This window comes from Bos javanicus, chromosome 21 (assembly GCF_032452875.1).
Source record: "Bos javanicus breed banteng chromosome 21, ARS-OSU_banteng_1.0, whole genome shotgun sequence".
In the NCBI taxonomy this organism is placed as follows: Eukaryota; Metazoa; Chordata; class Mammalia; order Artiodactyla; family Bovidae; genus Bos; species Bos javanicus.
In genome coordinates this window covers 60,934,686-60,956,618 of record NC_083888.1, presented here as the reverse complement: position 1 = coordinate 60,956,618, position 21,933 = coordinate 60,934,686, and the positions used below count along the sequence as shown (strand labels likewise).

The window sequence follows — 21,933 nt, the reverse complement described above, 5'->3', positions numbered from 1 at the left end:
TATCAAATTTTCAAATAAGGAGGCTAATATTTCTAAACTAATTTTAGGGCTGTTTTCTTTTGGAGAAGTTCAGGAAGAAAGTTATTTCAGTCAGAATGTCTGTGTAACTGGAGTTTCAGGGTCAGTGGAGCATTAGAAGAAGCGGTAAGAGAAGTCTACTACCTTATCAGAGAGAGAATTTGAAGAAATATGTAGATTTCCACAAATATGCAAATACTTAACATATGTTCACGTTTTCTTTATTCAAGATACTCTCACTGTCAGAGAAGTTAATTTTGCTCCTTAAAGTTTAAACAAAACTAGTCTAAATACACAGTTTAGTATCTCAGATTTCCTGTTATTCAGAAGAATAGAAATCCCTAAAGTACTTACAGGAAGATTGATTAGACAATATGCAGAGTCAGGCAGTAGCCACTAAGAGTAAGTATTCCACAGCAAAAGAGCAACATACATAACACTGGGATCAGAACCGGAAAATAAGCTAGCCTTGTTTGTTACAGGCAAGCTTTGGAAGAGACTGGTACACACGGGCTGTATACCATGTATTAAGAAGTAGAAACTGACCAGTATACTAAGGTGTGCCAAATCACTACCTTGTGGACTCACAACCGCAAGTTTTGCCATAACCTGTAGTTCTTTTCCTTGCAGCAATGGGAGCTAGACAGACACTTGTGAATGCTTAGAGCCCATGGCTGAGAACAGGCCTGCAGGAGGAGTAACAGATTCAGTGTAAGAAATGGAAATTCAGGAGAGGAATTTTGGGAAGCATCTCCCCAAAGGCTAACTTTTAGAGTAGCTCATAACTCAGGTTTGAAAGGAGTTTCCTAAGACACATTCCTGGCTTATTACCATCTGTATAAAATTCTGATTTATTCAGTTTCAACCTATGTCATATCAACTTTAATTTTCAAGCTTTCCTTCAGGCAATAATTTATTAAACTTATAATAATAAGAATCAACCTATATAAATCAAGCTATTATATTGAAAGTCCCATTACAATAAAGACTCTTTGATCTCATTTCATCCTTTTTTCTAATTCAATAAAATTCCATTATAACAAAATAAAGGACCTACTTCCTTGGCACTGCACTCCAGCCAAAGCTAGCTATTTCTGTTGAAGAAAATACCTTAACTCATAACTAAAAATTTTATTAACATACTTCAAATCTAAAATACTTTGCCAACTCTATAATAGCCAAGATTTAGAAAAGAAATTGGGACTGACATTTTAACTAGAATATCACTAAACGTTTCTTTAAGACTTCTAAGTGTCAAAATGAAGATGACAACAGAAAAAAAATTAAAATGTGATATATTTCAACGGCACCATCTAAAAGCAACTGGCTGCCATTTAAAAATGAAGCTGTATAAAGTTTCTCCTTCCTACCAAAAAATTATGATATATGAATTGAAAATTCAGGTCACTTCTCATAACATCAGTGTAGGAAATTAAACATCAGTCTTCAACTTCTTTCCAGAGAACTTCAGACTACAGATATCTATTAGTACATGCTGGCAACTGACTATAACATAAAGAACTGTTAGAATATAAGATCCCAAAGCCTGACCTCTACCCCAGTTCTGCTACTAGCTCACTGACATGACCACAAAGGGGGACTGAATGAAGTAATCCATTATGCAATCTGTTAACAAGGAAACACAAAAGGAGGGACTTCCCTGGTGGTTCAGTGGTTAAGAATCCACCTTGCAGTGCAGGGGACATGGGTTCAATCCCTGGTCAGGGAACTAAGATCCCACATGCTGACAGGCAACTAAGCCCAGGCACCATGACTAGAGAGAAACTTGCCTGCCACACCAAAAGAGCGCGAGTGCCACAACTAAGACCCCATACAAATAAATAAGTATTTTTTTAAAAAAATACACAAAAAGACGTTTTTCTCCTTGCATTATCCAATTTACCATTTCTCTCTGCACGTTTACTTTCCTGAAATAAAATACAGAGAGTGCCTCTCAGGTCTCCATCACCAGTGCCCTAGCACCATGAGTCCAGGACCACTCCCGTAAGTCAGTAAGGGCGAACCAGACCCGGTCACTGAGGAGGACAGAGACTATACCTGCTGCTGCTGCTGCTGCTGAGTCACTTCAGTCGTGTCCGACTCTGTGCGACCCCACAGACGGCAGCCCACCAGGCTCCCCCATCCCTGGGATTCTCCAGGCAAGAACACTGGAGTGGGTTGCCATTGCCTTCTCCAATGCATGAAAGTGAAAAGTGAAAGTGAAGTCACTCAGTCGTGTCTGACTCTTAGTGACCCCATGGACTGTAGCCCACCAGGCTCCTCCGTCCATGGGATTTACCAGGCAAGAGTACTGGAGTGGGGTGCCATCGCCTTCTCTGGAGACTATACCTAGCATATACCTAAACATCTGTCTTAAATGTGTTAGTCGTTACTCCACTTCAAGACCAAATGTGAGAAATGCGTGGATTAGTATTTGGAGCTCTTGTGCACACACGTTAACACTGCGAGTGCAGTAATCAAATGTTCCAACCAGGCTTCCACACGGAGACGGAAACCCTACCAGAAGCACAGGGTACCTGGTGCCCCCAGGGAATAAAAGGATACCAGGCAAAGATAAGCACGGGCATGAGCACAGGATCCCACTGAAGACTTCAGAACTACGGTGCTCTAGGCGCCAGACCCCACCAGCGGCTCTCAACCTTGATGTATAACAGAATTTCTTGAGGAGACTTTACTAAAAATACCGATAACCCAGCCCTGCACTTGGAGATTGTAATTATCCTGTGTAACCAGAGCTGAAACCACTGTTTGATTTGATATGCTATTAAATTATTAAGTCTAATTTCACATTAAAAATCAATTTGCCTTTATTTCTTAAATAATTTTTTTCTTTCTCTAAAGATAAAATACCAATTCACTTTAGAAAATCTGGAAATACTATATTTTCTTTCTATATATAGCTATTTTATACAATTACCTGTGTATTATAGTTTTACATCTTGCTTTTTTGGGTAATTAATTACGAAGTTTCCCCCAAAGAATAGGACTTGTTCTTTGAAAAAAATGGTATTTAATAGCTCCTGATGTTTAAAAAGCAAATGTTCATAAACAGTTCTGATCTTAATACTGGAAAGAGGTGATAGTCATTTCACATGTTTGTATTTGATGAATCATTCTGACTTCTACAAAGCTCTATGAGAATAAAAGAACTGCAGATAAGTAATGAACAGAGCTATGGCGCTGCCTATCACAAGACAAATCACAGACAGGCCTACGCTAGAAGGCACAGACAAGAAACAGAAATAGGTGCATCAGGAAGTTACAAGGTGGTAAGCAATTATGGCCAAAAAGTTTTGAAAAGAATAAAACAGGCATTTAAGGGCGGCATAAAGAAAACAAATTTTAAAACAAGGTCCTTAAAATCTAGTTGGGGAGATAAAATTAACACCTAAAAACTAAAACAAGTAGTGCCATGAGAAGGATATCACCAAGTGAAACTAAAACAGATGGAAATATACAGAACGGGCCTCCCGCGGTTTAACGGAGTTCAGGAAAGACAGGTATGAGGGAAGACGACCAACAGCAATCACTAAACCAGCTCTTAGAGAGGAAAAAAAAGTCAACATTATTTTGCTTATGGCATTCTTCCAGGATGACAGACAAACCAGGACATTGAAAATGTTACTGAAATATTAAATGCAAGAGAGAAATCAGCTGAATATTGATCATCGCCCTAATTATAAAGGGAAGACGTAATATGGGCGAATGGGAGTGGAACCAAATTAGGAGACAGGAGACAGAGGCCTGAACCAGGGGTGATGAGAAATGGCTTTTAACTTAGAAATGTAATTTGCTACCTTAAGCAGTGAGGATATACTTGTTTCTGCCCAGTTTCTTTCATAATTCTGTAAGCAAAAAAGACACTGACTAACAAATAAAATTCTTAGAACTACTCACAGTGAAGAATATTGTAAGCCTAAAATAAAACATACTTTAAAGAAGCTAAGGTTACACAGAAGAAAAAGAGACATGGTTACACAGCAGCCCCACCTACAAGCCATGGCTCAGGCACTTTCCTCTGAGACCTGGAGATAACCGTGCAGGTAAAGCAGCCACCTGGTGGTCAGAGGCAACCGTATTTTCTGAACCCCACTATTATGACAAGTTCATAAGGGGACTTGTTTTTTTCCCACAGTGGAAACTATTTAAAGATCCTAAGAAGAAACTCATCTTACCCATAGATTTTAATATTTTAATTTGTTGTATCAAAGACAAATGCAGATAATATTCCATGCAAATTCAATGCAAATGACCCAATTTAATAGTACAAACTTTTGTTCCTCTGACATAGCAGCAAACTAAGTATTTCAAAGGAATTTAATACATGAGAAGGAAGAAAAATCCAAAACGAAAAGGCATAAAGAAAAGTGAAATGGCAGGGGAAACAAACCAACCACACTCACTCTAAAGTTACCCACGTTGCTTCCACCCACGGGCATGACGCAATAGCTGGGATCCAATTAGCCCTCTCACAGTAAACAAATATGAACACTGGACAAAATACAGGAAAATGACTATCCTCAGACATCTGACAAAATAGGCAGTACAGGACTGTGACTTCTAAAGGACCGGAGACAAGCAAATGAGCCCCAAGACAGGACACTTGAGATGCTGTGGGGCCAGAAGGGGAGACCAAGCTCAGTACGCCAAGAAGCCTGACACCGACACCACACAAGGAGATGAGAGATGCTTTCATTGCAGGAATATTAGGAAAAATTAACAACCAATATCCCTCATGAACAAAGATGCAAAAATCCTTAATGAAATATTAGCACATCAATTCCAGCATTATGCAAAAAGCATAATACACCGTAACTAACTGGAGTGTCTGATAAGAATACAAAGTCAGTTTACCATCCAAATATCAATCAATATAAATGCCACATTAACAAAATAAAAGAAGAAAATCCTACGATTCACCTCAAAAGATGCAGAAAAAGTATTCAGAAAATAAACAGGCAAACTGCAAACTATGAGAAAAGATTTACAACACATGTATTTAAGAAAGGACTTGTATGCAGAATAAGTCTTACACTGAATTATAAAAAGCAAAACTAGTTATTAACAAAAAGAGGGGGAAGGGCGGTACCAGAAGACCACAAAAGACTGAAGAGGCTCCACAAAGGAAAATATATAAATTGTCAATAATCATAATGCACAAGTGCTCACAACCAGTCAGCAAGTAAATATAAGCTAAAACTATGAAGACACTACTACATTTCTGATATCACAGTCCCAACAAACCAACAACATACCTGACAATTCCAAGTGTTAAAGGGGACACAGAGCAGCTGGAATTCTCACATGGTACTGGTGGCTGTGTAAAATAGTAACAACCACTTTCGAAATCTGGCTAGTACTTTCTTATAAATTTAAATATGCACCTTCCCTATAAACCAGTAATTCTAGGTACTGATCCAAGAAAAACAGTGACCAGAGTATTTACAGAAGGTCTACTTATAAGAGCCCAAAACTGGAAACAATCCAAACGTCTATCAACAGGAAATAGAAAACTAAGTCTAATATAGCCACCGTATAATACTACGACATAAAGACTGACCAAGCAACTGAGATGCCAACAAAATACCCGAGCCTTTAAAACACTATGCTGAGCATAAGTAGTAAGAGGCAAAACAGAATGTACTGCATAAATACCATTTATAGGACATTCTAGAAACAATCCACAGGGAGGAAGGAAACTCAGACAAGTGGTTTCCTCCACGGTGATCAGAAAATGACACCAGAATCTTTTGGGAACGATAGAAATGCTCTGTATTTTAACAGAGGTAGGATTATACAGGCATATGCACTTGTCAAAAAGGATTCAAATTGTTTATTTCATATCTATTTCCTTATAAAAACTATACGTGAATAAAAACTTGGTGAACACAATCAAAAAACAACTCAGATCCAAGAGTTATTAACTCAAACGAGATCAAATATATTCTTTTTTTTAAAAAAAGACAGTAAAATAAATCAATCAAAAAACCTTGAGGTAATTCTAATTCCAGAAATCTGTAGCCTTTAGGGAAAAAAGCAGCGCTGGGGGGACTTTGTGGTAATCTGCCCAAATAAGAGACCCTGTTACTTCTTCTATTTAACAAAAACGTGTTCTTTACACACAATGAAGAATTTTGAGAGGGGAGTTACAAATGCCGGTAAGCAAAAAGATGCATACGCATACACCTTCACTTACTAACAAATAGTAGTTAAAATGCTTGTTAGTGCCAATATATAAATTGACCTGGCTATTCAGAGTATGTCTATGTTAGACAAGATATTGTCTGCCTTTACCCATTACAAACTAATTTCAACGTCAGGGTAGCAAAAAGAAGTTTCAAAGTGACCACAAATAAATAACTGTATTTCCTAAAATGAAAGGGGAAGGAAAGATAACGGGAAATAAAAAGAAAAACTGACCAAGTATAAGTTCAGAAGCAAATGCATGACAAAATACAATAAAGCTCATTAAAGTAGTATCATCTTGTAGGATATAAAGAAGCATCTCATCTACTATGAATATAGCTGAAATAAAACGAAGGAGCTGAGTGTCCCTACCCCACGCCCACAAGCCTCCAGCCTTCACTCCTTTCCCCACAAATATTAGTGCCACTAAACGCAAGAGAGGGGAGAGAGCTTCTGAATTCAAATTATTTAGAACTATAAAGCTATGTTTGGTCTCACTTAATAATTATGAATCATTATTAAAAATGCAGTACCTTATGGTTTAATTAATTCTAGTTATTAAAAAGAATGTTTTACAAAATAAATACAACTAAATCAACAGAAAAGAAAAAAATCAGCTAGAAATATTTCCTTACCACTTTTACAACACAGGGTGCATCGCTGCCCACGGATTTTGAAGAATTCATATCAGCTGTTTGAAAAAGTGACATATATAATATCAGAACAAGAAGTACCACTATTATAGCCTTTTACTAACCCTTTATTAATATTTAGATCTGTATATCTATAACCTTTTGGTAGAATAAATTTCAGTTCCCAAATATGTGTCTCAGGATATCATTACTGCCTACTTCCATCAATTTTAAGACTTTTTTCCCACAATTTAACATGTCCGAAATTGGAAGTCATCTTACAATTGTTGCTATTTTCAATGTGATCATCAATTAAGTATGGAAAACTGAGTTAAAGATTTCTTTAATTCAAAAGTACTCCTGGTCTTTGATATGCTAATATATGCTCTGAATTCCCAAGAGGATGATAACTAATACAATTTCTTAAATTTAACAAACTAGGGAATCCTTTTAAGAAGTAGCATTAGGTAGGAAGGTAAGAAGAGAGGGAGCTAAAGTTCTAAAAAGCACTCGTTTGGGGTAAAGGTAACTTCTCTAGAACAGTGGCTCAGGATATTGGCACTAGACCTTTGAAATGCCATCCAGAGTAATTTTAATGTGGCTGTCGTATTATTTTGTGCAAATAAGAAGCACAGTTGCCCTAAAATGCTGAATTAGGAAAATAAGGTTTGCCATGCTCATTAAACACATATTTTTTACCAGATAGCTATTACATGCCAGTTTCTAAGAAATTGATTTAGCAATGAACAGGAGCAAACAATCTCTACTTTTATGATGCTAACATTTCAGTAGTTGGACACAGACAACGATTAAAATATAAAGTATATTTGATGGCAGTAAGTGCAAGAGAAAGAAAAATTAAGCAGGAAAGGAAGGTAGAGAGTTGCAAGTTAGTAAAAGGAAACTCAGTGATAGGGTGTCACTAGAGCAATGGTCTGGAGACAGTGAGGGACGGAGCCATGGAAATAATCTGGGAGAACATTCCAGGCAGTCCATTGCAAAGGCCTACATGTGCCCGGAGAAGAACAAGTGAGGTGCAAAGTAACAGAGCACAGATCAGAAAAGCAGCAGAGAACAAATACAAAGACAGGCGACCTAAAGCTGTGGCTATGAATGCAACGGCGAGCCACTGGAAGCTGGAGAAGAGAAATGGTAAGCTCAGACTGATTTTCTAAAGAATTCTGCGAGTGGCTTTGTGGAGAACGGAGGGTGGACAGTAAGAGCAGAGCAGAGAGTTAGTTAGGCTATCAGAATAAGCTGGGTGAGGAATGGTGGCAGCGTGAACCAGAGCAGCAGCACACAAGGCGGTGATAAGTGGTCGGATTGTGGACATATTTTCAAAGAAGAGCCAACAAGATTTGCTGATGAATTAGATGCAGAGGGTAAGGCAGGGTGGAGGAGAGAGGCCAGGATGACTCCAGGTTTTTGGCCTGAGCAACCAGAAAGAGGAAGTTGCTACTTGCTATGACAGAAAACTGCAGGAGGAGCTGGTGTTTTGGGGTATCTTAAGTTTGAGATGCTTATTAAACATCCAAGTTCAGGTGTTAAACAGGCAGCTGACGTACAAGTCCTGAGTTCAGAAGAGTGGTCCAAGCTGGATAAAGAAATTTGAGAGTCAACACAGAAATGCTATTCATTCAAAGTCATGAAACTGGAAGGGCCCCTAGGGAATGAGTATAGACAGAGGAAAGAAGAAGTCCTAGGACTGGGCCCTAAGGCATTCTCACATAAGAAGCTGAAGAGATGCGGAGGGACAGGCAAAGGAAACGGAGAAGACACCAATCAGCTGGAAAGCAGCAGTACTGTGAAAAGGCTGTAGCTAAAATACTTCAGACAACAGAAGGAACACCAAGCCATACAAATGGCTAAATGGGCAAAAGAGTAAGTCTGGGCTCCTTAAGGAACACTCCTGCTGGGTGACTACATCACCCAGACGCTGAATTAATAACAGAGCAAAGTTAAATTTTTTAAAATAAGGATTTAATGCACAAAGTGTTAAAATGAGGATAGTATCCCCAAAATACTGCACAATTCAAAGGGGGAAAGGGAAGTTCGATAATTCATTCAAACATATACTGAAAAATATGCCAGATACCAGGAAACAATAAGAAGAGTTGTTTCACTGCCAAGGAGGACATATTTATTTTGGGAAAAACAAAATTTCAGTGCAGTGTGAAACACACTATGAAAGGGTTAACAGAGGAGCATTGTAATCAGATACCACCTGCCCTAAGGTCAGCTTTGGAAAAATAAAGCAAAAGAAACATCACCTACAAAGATCAAGAGGCAAAGGGCAGCATGCTAGTCAAAGATAGATTCCGAGGAAATAAAAGGGATGAAGAAAAAAGTTACATAGGGACCAGACTGCGTGGAAGGCCTGGGATGCCATTCTCAAAGTCTGGCACTTCATCCTAAGGTCCCTGGGGGAGCCATCGGAGAAGCATCAAATAAACAGAGTAGATCACTCAAGCCACAATGTGAATAACAGGATGCAAGAGGGCAGGGCTGAGCAGAGAAAATTCACTGCTATAGTGAGAATCCAGACAAGATGTGAAAATGACCTGAACCCAGGCAGAACCAGCAAAAGAGAGGGAGAAATGAATGTATCTGAGAAGTCTCATAGCTGAAGCAACAGCACCAGCTGAAATACCAGGAAGATTAGAGTAATAACACTTGAGAATGCTTTCCAGTATCTCGCTTGAGGGGTGTCATTCAATCAGATCATCCTCTCTTGATCCTGACAGAATCACAAGATGGAAGAGGATGATATACATTTTAGACATGCCTGTGGGTCATCCAGAGATCCCTTGTAGGTTACTGACTATGGGCTTGGACTCAAGGGACCAAGTAAGTCCTTGGCTACTAATAAAAGATATGGAAATCAACAAAAAGAGACAACAGAAGCCAAGAGACTTGATGAGATCACTCAAAGAGACTACACAGAAGGCAAAGTGAGCTGAGAGCACCGAGGTAGCTACAAAGATGACTGAGCACGTCAAGAGGTAGGAGGGAGACCACAGGTGAAGGTGTGTATTATGAAAGACAACGGGAGCCGTGTTTATGAGGAGGAAGGTAAACCGTATCAAATGCTGCAGGAAGCATCTAAACAAAAAAGCAGTCTTTTAGCAGAAAACCGTCAGTTAGCAGAAACTGCTGGTGATGTTGAAAATGGCTGTTTTGGGGTCAGTGGGCAGAGAGAGATAAAGTGGAGGCTGCAATACTGAAGCAAACTCCTTTTCCAGATCAATCTAGTTTTTAAAAAGTGAAAGCTTTATTACAGAAATCTGTCAAACCATTGATTATTAAAAATACTATTAGATGGCACTTTCTGATGAGAAATACCAATACAGATAAAACAGGTGGCACACATGCAAAGCAAGTTGCAAATTTGCCAAAAGCAACTTAACTAACACAAAGTGAAGAATTTACTTGCTTTAAGATAAGTTCCCATTCCTAACATAGGAAGTCTTCAGTATACACATTCTGTAGTAGAGCGAGCTTACAGAATTGTCAAAAATACAGACCTGGCTAGCTACAGCTACTAACCTTTCATGACTTAGGAAGGCTTTCAGTTTAAGTCAGATAGTCTAGGTCCCTGGGATGGGTTTGGTTCTGAATAAAACTAAAGGAACAATTTATTTCCCCTAAGACAGGTGCCACTGATCTAGAGACACAGTATTTATAAAATACAGTAAAGTGCTGGTTTTCAAACTATGTTTCATGAACATACCTCTAGAGACTGCAGCTAACCAACTACAACTCATTGGTCCTGGCTGAGTTAGACCCCTCTTGACTAAGAGCAGCTGCTCTTTGATCTATGTCAGCGGTTCTCAAACTTTCCCAGGCATCTACCTGCACCACCTGCAGGGCTTTTTCAGTCACAGGGATATACCTTGTCCCTGTAGCTGCTGATTCGTGGGTCTGGGGTGGGACTCGAGTGTGCACTTCTAACAAGTTTTCACACGATGCTAATCTAGTATTAATAGTAGTATTGTCAGGAAGATGTTGCTTGAAAGAAAAAGAAAGTTTTTAAAAACAAGATTTTATAAACCTCATACAGAAATTTAATAAATAAAGTTTAGAGGAGTAAGAATATATAATAGAAAAGTCAGAGAGAAATATCAAAAGCAATCATTAAATGCACTGTATCAATACTAATATTCTAAGAGAAACAGCTTTAGAAGCAATCAGGTAAGATGTTTTTCAAATGAACAAATTAGCTAACTTATAGTATCTCAGGGTTCCACAATGGGTCCCCTAAAATTTAAATAATGTGCTAATTAAATAGCACATTTCAGACTTAATATGCAATTTTTAGGTCATTCTCTTAAATTCCACCATGATGACTATTAAGGCTGCAGAGAAAGAAAAAATATCCATACCTATTAAAGATATGAAAAAATCTCCAAATTACACTAAACAAACGGAATGTATCCTAATTGGGTGGAGGTGGGGAAAGAAAGATATGGCTTTTTTTGGGTCTCAAAGGAGATTAACATCATATAGAATATCTATGAAATATAAAGCCTATGCTCACTACGGGCAACACTAGAGATGTTTTATCCTCTATTTCTACTGTGATTAAATCAACCGTCTTCTCCACTCCCACGTCAGAGAGGTATTTTTGCCTAATAATATTATGTTGACGTAGACTATTAGGAGCATCCTAGAAAATCTGCAATTAAGGAAATATTTTGATAACAAACTTGTAAATCTTTGGACTGACAATCAGAAGTAGTAGAATACTTACCAAGATATATACAACCAAAGCCACCTTGGCCAATGGGAGACCCCAGTTTCCATTCCTTTTTGTTCATATCAGTGATTATCTCCCCGGCTGCAAAATGTTCTGCAAGACGTCTCTTTGCAGGGCCCTGTCTTCCAGCCTGAGCTGCTTTTACACGAGGCATTTTCACTATAAAACAAAGCAACACTCAAAATTATAATCCTGGAAAAGTTGACAATGTTTTCACTGAGGAAAGCTTTCTATGCAAAGATGCTATTCAAATTCCTACTTACTCCAAACTTAAGGACTCATAAGTGCTCAATTCTATTTATCTCTTAACTTGGAAGAGGAAGCAATAAGCAACATGATCCATGCAATTACTTGCTAGAAAATATTTAAAGTTCCAGTGGTATAAATCATCAATGACTAAAAATGCTATTTAATGCTAACAGTGTATGGGGGTGGTATGTAATTTCAAACTCTTAAGAATAACCTATTTTAATCTACTAATTGAAAAATATTTAAAACAAACAGTTTTCAGGATTCTATAGTTCCTTAAAACTATATTATAGATATAGTAAAGAAAGAGATTGATAAAAGCTGTAAGGTAGTCTGCAACATCTGAAATGGCTATTCAGATAAACGATGTCTGTTAAAATTTGACAATTTACGTAAGTAGTTTTGTTTTGAGCCTGGATATTCTAAACACATACACACCACATTAGACTGGAAAATTTAAGCAAGTATCTACCCACTATCACTCTACATACACAAACTCCATTTATGCAAATGCTCTTTATTAATTTATTGGGAAATTTTTAAATTTAACTTTTCCTGACAGAGTACTGATATATATCTTCATTGTCTATATCCTAAGTTAACAAAAAAACTTCAAAATAAATGAATGTGCTTGTTATTTCTTCGTACCAATCAATTCTCTTAATGTGTCTGTAATCATTAAAAAGAGTTTCCTGAATGGAATTTCAGTGCAACCATAATAGCCCATATTCAAAACACCAAAAAAAGGTGATTTTGACAACTACAGTTAAACAGATTGAGTATAATAACTAAAACACGCAGTACTATCAAATACTAAAAGGAATGCCTTCTAAATTTTATCAACTTTATCCAACCACCAGAGTAATCTCCTATTAATTTCCTTACAGCATTCAAGACAGTCTAAATGATTTAATTAGAGAAGATTCCTGAACTTTAAAAAAAAAAAAAATGTGAAACTACAAAATGAAAGATCACACCCACATACTAATCAACCCAGGATGATCAGCTCTAACATACAACCTAGTCTGGTAAAATTACTGAAATTAACAATAAAAGAAAATATTCTTTGTGCTTCCAGGCCAAAAAGAAGATATTCTGCAAGGAAAGTAAAATCACATTGTCATCACATTGACAGCACACTTTATGCCAGGAAAAAAGGGAAGTAACATATTTAAGACTCAAGGAATGAAAATACGAACCAAAGAGTCTATACTCAATTAAATTTCAAGTCTAAAGACTTCAAAGTGTTATCAACATAGAAATGAGGGAAAGGAGTAAGAATCTACTAGAAAGCAAGTCTCAGATACACCAAATGACTAAAGAAACATCACTGTAAGAACTGACAGTGAGCAGTAAATAGATAATTATTTGCAGAACTGAGTCTCAACAAGGGTTATAAAGGAGATGATAGAGTATATAATAGGTATATGTTCTGACAATGCAGACATAGTACAACTGCAAAAAAACAGGAAAACAAGCTGAAAAAAATCAACTTTCGCTCATATTGTGATGATCCTTGGTTTTGTTAACTAAGGATATTATAGGCAGACATGGAATAATGCAAATGAATAATTATGTGATGTTTTAATTCTACCATTGCTGTGTCCTTAAAAAACAGGATTCAAATATGGAAGGGGATGCAGATGAAAGAAGAGGCAGGATTGTATTTGGAAGTATCATTTTTAATTCAAAAGGTAATTTTCTCTTTTACAGAAAGAATATATATATAAACACACACAGATACATACCTCTGTATTCCCAAGCCCCATTCACAAAAAGAAAAGCTGAGAAAAAGAAACAACACAGTAGCAAACAAAGAGCATTCCTAGTACACAAACTGTATTCTTGAAATACTATTTCCTGTTAAAACCGCGCCTTGAACAAATTACTGATTTCAGGTCTGGAGCTAGAAATATACAAGATAATCTTGGAAGATCTCGTCATTTCTAGATGTCAAGAATGCTATCAAAAACTACTAGAGTTATGTCAGATATGTCTAGGGAGTCAACCTGGAAGATGCTACCACTAACCAAAGATGATCCAATTTGAGTCAATAAAGATAATAACCATAATGGATTAAAACACACAAAATGGGTAAATCGAAGAGTTTATAACAGTAAGAAAACTTAAGTGGTCACCTCCAGAGGATAGCAAGAAACCACTCAATTTTGAAAACCAGTGAATAAAGGGAAACAATCAAGCATCCATCCTTCCTTTCGTATATGAATTGTACCACTAGGTAACCAAATAGAAGATGAAGAGAAATTTCTCTTTACACAGAAAAATTTCAGCTAGTAAATGAGTAAGAATGGTTTTAGCTTAATCCCACTTCCACCTCCTAATGAATTAACGGATCCAGACATTGAGCACTGATAGACACTAACATCAAAAGGAGAGAACTATTCAGACAGTATATGCTTCCTGATAAAAGAAGACGCCACTAGCCATGAAGAAATCCTGCCAAAAAAGAAATAATAAACAAACAGAGCCTGAATCTGATTCAGCCTATCAATTCACAGGATATGAAGGGACCAGAAGAATACGATAAACTATGACACGGGAATGCAATCAGCAGAATTCTAACTGCGGGAAGGAAACCCTTATGGTGCGTATGACCTCACTTCTTCAACAGATAAAGGAGGAAAAAAGAGATGGGGGAGAAGAAAACTACATTTTAAAAGACTTCAAAGCATATCTAACAAAATCTGGCAAATCTAAACCACAGTGTTGAGGGATACACATTTGAATGATAAAACTATAAAGAAAAGAAAGCCATTACCAAAAAAGCTGGAGGTGACTTTGGGGAAGCATAAGAAAGTCGGGATTTGGATGGGGTCCATGGTGGGCACATTTTTCTTGACGTAAGTGGTGGTTATGATAAAATTCCCTCGGATTCATTATGTCTGTATGTGCATAATAAGGTTTTCTGAATTGTGACATATTTTATGGTTTTTAAACTTTATTTTACTTTTTTTTTAGGATACCTTTTTATTTATTATTTATTTTTTTTTACTTTACAATATTGTATTGGTTTTGCCATACAAATGACTGTTCCTATAATTAACAATCACCAAGAGATCAAAATTGGAAATCCTTTCATACTCTATGAGCTTGGTCCACTCACACATACACACACAAAAAGATTCCAAAGTAAAACCTGTACTTCATTTCCTGTGAACTATTGGTGGCCTTTTGCTTTTTTATTCATGGGCACTCCTTATATATTTTATATGTATTAAAGAAATTAGTTCTTGGCGTTACAACTAATCTTCCCAGTTTATTTGTCTTTTGACATTGTTTATTTTCAGTTTTGGAGTTTTATGTCATCCTCAGAAAGACCTCTCCCAGTAAAATTGTTTGTTTGTTTGTTTTTTCAAACATCTCCCATGTTTTCCTTTAGTTATCTTATGGTTTCATAAAATTCTTTGCTAATTTTTTTGTCTGTCTACACTTATACTGGTATAAAATATGAGGTGGGAATCCAGCTTTTTTTCCCTTTTAGTCAGTCATCCATACACATTAGGGAGATGCACAAGTATTGGAGAAACCCACTCCAGTGTTCTCGCCTGGAGAATCCCATGGACAGAGGAGCCTGGTGAGCTACAGTCCATGGGGTCTCAAGAGTTAGACACGACGTAGCGACTAAACCACCACCATATATATCAAACCAACCCAAGTAAACTAACTATAGAAAACAGTTCATATAACTTGTATAATGTAGGTCCTTTGTATCACCAGTTTCTTTGGAATGGAATGGAATGGAAAGTTGGTTTCTAGTTAGTATTTGAAACTAACCTCATCCTTGGGTTAAAACTTCCCTCATACCTCCAGACTACTCCACATGAATGTGAAGAAATCACTGACATATACTCTGCTGCTCTTACAAAAAGGGGCCACTACAACACAGAATTTTCTTTAGAATAATCCTAACTTAAACTCCTTTCCTCCGGTGGCTTTTTGTGGAAAAAGATACGGCGGTCCCCATCCAGGCAGTCCTACAATCTTAGATGGGCCACAGACAACCAACAGCCATGTCAGTGCTCAGAGCTGGCTTCTGCTGGGTGGAGAGGGTGACAATGACGGTAGATTAATAAATAAGCATCTGGTCAGTAACCTCTTAAAACATTTACTTTTAATTGAAGCCTAATTGCTCTACAATGTTGTGTAGGTCTCTGCCATACATCAGCACGAGTCTGCCACAGATGTGTTCCCTCCTTCTTGAACCTCCCTCCCATCCCACCCCTCTAGGTTGTCATAGAGCCCCAGTTTGAGTTCCCTGAGTCATAGAGCAAATTTCCCCTGGCTATCTATTTTACATATGGAATAACCTATCTTTTAAAATGTGAGGACAAACAAAAGACTTAAACAAATGCAGCTGGTTATGCTCACTTCATAAAAAGACTTTAGAAGTTTGTCTTCTCTTACCACAATATAAAGAGTTTAAACAGCATTTAAATTATCTATTCCTAAAAAGTTTGAAGATCTGCACTGTGAAAGCCTGACAATACCAAGTGCTGGTAAGGATGCGGAGCAAACAGAGTTCTCACGCACGGGCCAATGTTTCAACCACACTGAAGATCTGCTGTGCAGCAGCTGCGACCCGACCCAACAGTTCCTCTCCTGTGCACATGCCCAACAGAGACGGAAACACATCCACCAAACACAGGTGAGAGGGCGACAGCAGCTTTACTCAGAGTGGCCAGACACTGGAAACCCACGTGTCTGTCAACAGGAAAACAGATACAATAAAATACATGAACCTCCAGAAACATCACTTTGCCAACAAAAGTCAGTATAGTCAAAACTTTGGTCTTCTCAGTGAGAACTGGATGTGAGAGTTGGACCATAAAGAAGGCTGAGTGCTGAAGAATCGATGCTTTCGAACTGTGGTGCTGGAGAAGACTCGAGAGTCCCCTGAACTGCAAGGAAATCAAACCAGTCAATCCCAAAGGAAAGTGAAAGTCATTCAGTCGTGTCCAACTTTTGGAGACCCCATAGACTGTAGCCTGCCAGGCTCCTCTGTTCATGGAATTCTCCAGATCAGAATACTGGAGTGGGTAGCCATTTCCTTCTCCAGGGGATCTTCCCAACCCAGGGATCGAACCCAGGTCTCCTGCACTGCAGAAGGATTCTTTACCATCTGAACCACCAGGGAAGCCCAAGAACACTGGAATGGACAGCCTACTGCTTCTCCAGGGGATCTTCCCAACCCAGAAATGAACTGGGGTCTTCTGAATTGCAGGTGGATCCTCTACCAGCTGAGCTACAGGAAAGCCCATATCCTAAAGGAAGTCAACCCTAAATATTCATTGGAAGGACTGATACTGAAGCTAAAGCTTCCAATACTTTAGCCATCTGATGCAGAGAGCCAACTCACTGGAAAAGACTCTAATCCTGGGAAATTTTGATGGTAAAAAGAGAAGCAGGCAGCAGAGGATGAGGTGGTTAGATAGCATCAAACCCAATGGAGCTTGATGGAGCAAACTCCGAGAGATAGTGGAAGACAAAGGAGACTGGGGTGCCCATGGGGTCGCAGAGTCGGACATGACTTAGCGACTGAAGACCACCCACCCAAATGGTATGTTGATAGAAGAACCCAGACACAAGACGACACACTCTGTGATTCATCTCATTAATCTGTGATGTGCTAAGTCACTTCAGTCGTGTCCTACTCTTTCGACTCCATGGACTACTGGAACCCAGCAGGTTTCTCTGTCCATGGAACTCTCCAGGCAAGAATACTGGAGTGGGTTGCCATTTCCTTCTCTAGGGGATCTTCCCGATCCAGGGATCGAACTGGCATCTCTTGAGTCTCCTGCACTGGTCAGCAGGTTCTTTATCACTAGCGCCACCTGCGAAGCCCACTCCATAATAACAGAAGTCAAACAGCAGGACCACGGAGTCAGAAGGTTTCTGGGGCTCTGGTCATGTCGCATACCCCAGTCTGGGTAATATCTACATTGTATGCTCATATCATTAAAATTAATCAAGTTATACATATGACTTATTTCATCCTATTTTCAAATTTATGTAAAATTAACAGCTGATTACACAAACCTTAAGTGTTATTAACAGTCAGGATCCAATAAAGAGTTAAAATGCATAAGTAACTTAAAAAACTTATAATAAAAAATTATTAATTTGTAAAAGGTACTACTGACGATTAAAAAGGGTAAGAGAACTCTAAGGAAGAGCAAAGGCAGGGAGCAGGTACAATCTACAAGATCAAAGGAGAGAAGACAGAAAGGAATTCCTCACTGGATGGGCTGTGGCCACAGCCCACTGGGCGGCAGAGCCCTCGAGGGCGCCTGCTGTAAACAGGACTCCACCTGCTGGGGTCCTGGTGGAAACAAGATAACTGCTACTGGGATGCGAAACAAAGCCATGGAGGATAAGCATGCTTTGCTCATCCACTCTTTAAAAGGGTGGCAGGGGCGGGGGGCGATGGGGGTGGGGGTGTTGGGGAGACCAAGCACACTGCAACAGCAAGAGAAGCCCCTTTCCCACTCTGCCTAGCAATGTCCCTCCCTCACCCTCTACTGACTAACCTAACGTTGTGCTGGAGAGGAAAAATGCTTACAGGGTCTAGTTCAAGCATCATCAACAGAGCAAAGAAAGATGTTTATGGAATTGAGAGGCAATAAATTGATAACCTGCATAAGTTCCACAAAGGCTGACAAATCTCTGTACATGCACACACACTTGGGTACCAACCACATTGGAACATTTTCACCCAGCAAGTGTCCCTGGGCCCTCTTCTGCTGCCACCCACTCCTGTTCTTGCAGCAAAGGCTACTGGCGGTGCCCTCGGGGTGGGCCACTTCCTTTGGAGAACCTACTCTGCCAGCTCTGCCTGAGACCTGATCAGGCCTCAGACCTGAGGGAGCCCCCTCCTGGCACCACCTGCACCCTGTCTGACCTTTGCTCCGCTTGGTCACTCCTCTTATTCTCTGGTTCAGAGTAAAAGATGTCTCCGAGCTTCAGAGAATATGAAGTCTCAGTCTCCTTGTCCTTTTAAGAGGATTTCTGAAAAGAAGAAAGGAGAAGTACTTAAAATCAGAAGTCTCTGGTCAAAAACTAGTAAATAACATGACCATAAGCATTTGCCTCAGTAAAGAACTTAAAATATTCACTGGAATTAAACAACTGCTTTAGTATATTATAGGTTTCTCTTAACAATGAAATCAATACCTACATTAAGGTTTCTATTAAAAGAATAAACCAGAGGGAACAAACATCCACCAAATTAAATCTTTCTGCATAATTTCTGCCCAGCTGGAGCAAAGCAAATCCAAGTTATGATGCCCAATCCAAGAGAGAGATTTCAAAGAAAAGAAAATTCACTGTCACTAACCATTACATAATCTGACCACTTCTTCTCCCACTGACATTAAATGAAATTCAGATTCAAGTAAAAAGCACATGAAAATGTAAATCAACACCACCCTTTACTGAAATCATTCACTGGTATATTCCATATTAGCATATTCACCAAAACTTAATTGTAAACAGAGTAATTATGGTACTAAAGTTATTAAATACACAAAGCAAGCTTGGGACTATACATATTCAAATAGAATTTCAGTGGCAGATCAACTTTTATATCTGAAACAATACCCTAATTAATAGTCAGCTCTGATAATAAAATGGTCCTCTGTTTTTCAGATAACATTCCAAAAAAAGTTCTGCTATGAATATTAAAAGAAAGTTTTGTGAAAAGATTCTTAAAATTTCAATAGCTATATTTATCACAATATGGTACTGTATTTAGACAACCGGCATTTTCCAAGTCCTGGATTCAAATTTGGAATTTTTTTTTAATCCTCTGTTGAAGAGAGGAAAAAAAAGCTTGAATGAATCCAACAATGCCGCTTACACTCAATGAGCTCTGAATTCATCATATCCAAACTGGGAAATTACAATGCTGTATAAAGCTTGTCACATATTGGATGACTAGCCATACATTTTCCCTAAAATAGGTGTGTACTTGAGTTTCTCTGAGGGGATCATATATTTTTATGAAATTTTGTTTCAAGTCGTAAGTTCTCTGACGCTTTTAAACTGCACAGAGACACGGTGATTCAAGGATAATTTTGAACAACCTGGACTATCCACCAGGCCATTAACATGGCACCAACATAGTGCTACCTCTGCTCTCTGCAGTAGAGAGCACTTTCTCGCCCCCACTCCCCATATACACTTGCTGAAGATATTTTCCATACACAAAGATCTAGCTCTTCTGCAGTCAGACACAACCTCTCAAGTTTCAGTCCTGTTCTTACTGCTTATTGCATTTGATAAATGTTCCCTGTAAGTTTATGAGCTCCCTAACTACGAGACCTGTCTTACAATATACTGCACTTGCTAAGAATTCAATATATGTGTCAAGTTATACAGCAAAAAGGTTAATACGTTATCTTTTCCTCAAGTACCTGACATCTAACTTTATGCTTAATATACATCCAAATGGAGCAGACAGTGCCACTCCTTTGAAAAGCCCAGCAATCGAAATCCACATCAAACCCTATTTAGTCTCCTCAAAACTGTAATTCTCCTTCCTAACTCATAATTCTCAACAGATGACCTCATCTCCTAGCTCAGAGAAAGAAGCCAGAAACTTCAATGGGAGTTCCTCTATCTTTCCAAGACTCAAACCCACAAACCACCTGCATCCACTTCAAGTCCAACTTTCCGTCCATCCTGTCCTCCTCCTCCATCAACACCAGCTCCTTCTTCAGCTGCATCCCACCCCCTCCTACGTCCTGACCAAAACTATTAACCCTTCTCTCAAATATTCAACATCTCCTTCAACTAGAGCCTTCCCATCAGCTTTTAAATATGCTCATGGCATGCCTAATTAAAAAAAAAGAACTTTTTAATTCCCCTCTGCTATCATCAGTACCAACCATCTTAAACTTACCTGTACTTACTAATGTACCCTTTCGCTTCATGTCACCACAACTCACTCCACCTGGACCATGAGTCCAGTCCGACCACTCTCACTCTGGGCACTAAACCCAAGTACCCTTCGAATCACCTCACTCTCCCTGCTCATTCCCCAGCAGCACTCAACACTGCTGTTCACCCTTTCTTTTGCTTTCTCTTGCTTTTCTTGCATTTTGCTTTCTCAACACAACACTTCCCTGGTTCTCACTCTACTGCTTCCAGCCCTCACAGCCTAGATAATTTGGGAGACACAGCAGTGAGTAACAGCTCATTCTTTCAAGGAATTTGTTCCACTTTTTGAGTATATTTTTCCAGGATTGCACCACTCTAAAAAAGCAGACCATCTATATTTCCACAGTTTACATCACAATACAAATTTTATAAGAATAGATTACATAAAAGAAAAACATGCTGTTAAGTAAAATTAAGGCCTCTGGAAATAAAGTTAAGAGCTTTAAAAGTAAGATGGAGGCATATACAAAAAATATAACTGATTGATGTGACTTCCTTAAGCTAACAGATCTCAAGAGTTCATAGCCTTCAAGCAGTATGTGCAAACCCACGCTCCAAGCAGCACTATTCATCACCACGCAAATGTGGAAGCGACTGAGGTGCCTGTCCATGGGTGGGTGGATATACAAAATGCGGTATAAACATGATGCAGCATCTGCAGCCTCATAAGGAAGGAAATTCTAACCCAGGTTACGATAAGGAGGCACAAAGACCAGTGGTATTATTTCAAACGTTGCTCCTGTAGATGTTAATTACACAAATCCATCCATTATCACAGCAGTAAATAAAGGTCAACTGTGAATGACGTGAACTCAGGAAGGAGAGGAATGGTTTGTTCATTCACTCATTCATTCATGCACTCAGCAAGCACTCACTGATAACCTGCCACATGCCAAGCACTGCTCTAGTTCTCCTCTAGCTCTTCACTGCTCTCCAAGGAACCAGACAAAGGTCCTACCTTTGACACTTACATTCTAGAATAAAGAGAATAAAACCTACCAGAATGGGAAAACTATCTAATATTTTAGAGGATGTACAGGGTGTGTTTGAAGAGAAGAAGAGCATGATGGCTGGGGGCGGCATGCAGTGTCAACAGAGAGGTCACTGGCAGCC

General features: G+C 38.7%; 1 protein-coding gene across 14 annotated transcripts in view; it reads right to left on the bottom strand.

Annotated features, from left to right (window-relative positions):
• The window catches only part of VRK1 (VRK serine/threonine kinase 1), a 157,647-nt gene that overhangs the window by 38,160 nt on the left and 97,554 nt on the right, over positions 1–21,933 (bottom strand). For 10 of the 14 annotated variants that reach the window (XR_009732178.1, XM_061395266.1, XM_061395265.1 and 7 more), the window contains 2 exons: positions 11,608–11,772; positions 6,861–6,916 (listed from right to left, as the gene is read on the bottom strand). Coding sequence is in view for 13 of the 14 variants with exons in the window: in XM_061395266.1 (XP_061251250.1) it covers positions 6,861–6,916; positions 11,608–11,772 (221 nt within the window). In the remaining variant the exon portion in view is untranslated. Of the gene's footprint in view, positions 1–6,860; positions 6,917–10,749; positions 10,866–11,607; positions 11,773–18,781; positions 18,889–21,933 lie in introns of those variants that run through there. The other 4 variants (XM_061395275.1, XM_061395276.1, XM_061395277.1 and 1 more) reach the window with 2 other exon arrangements.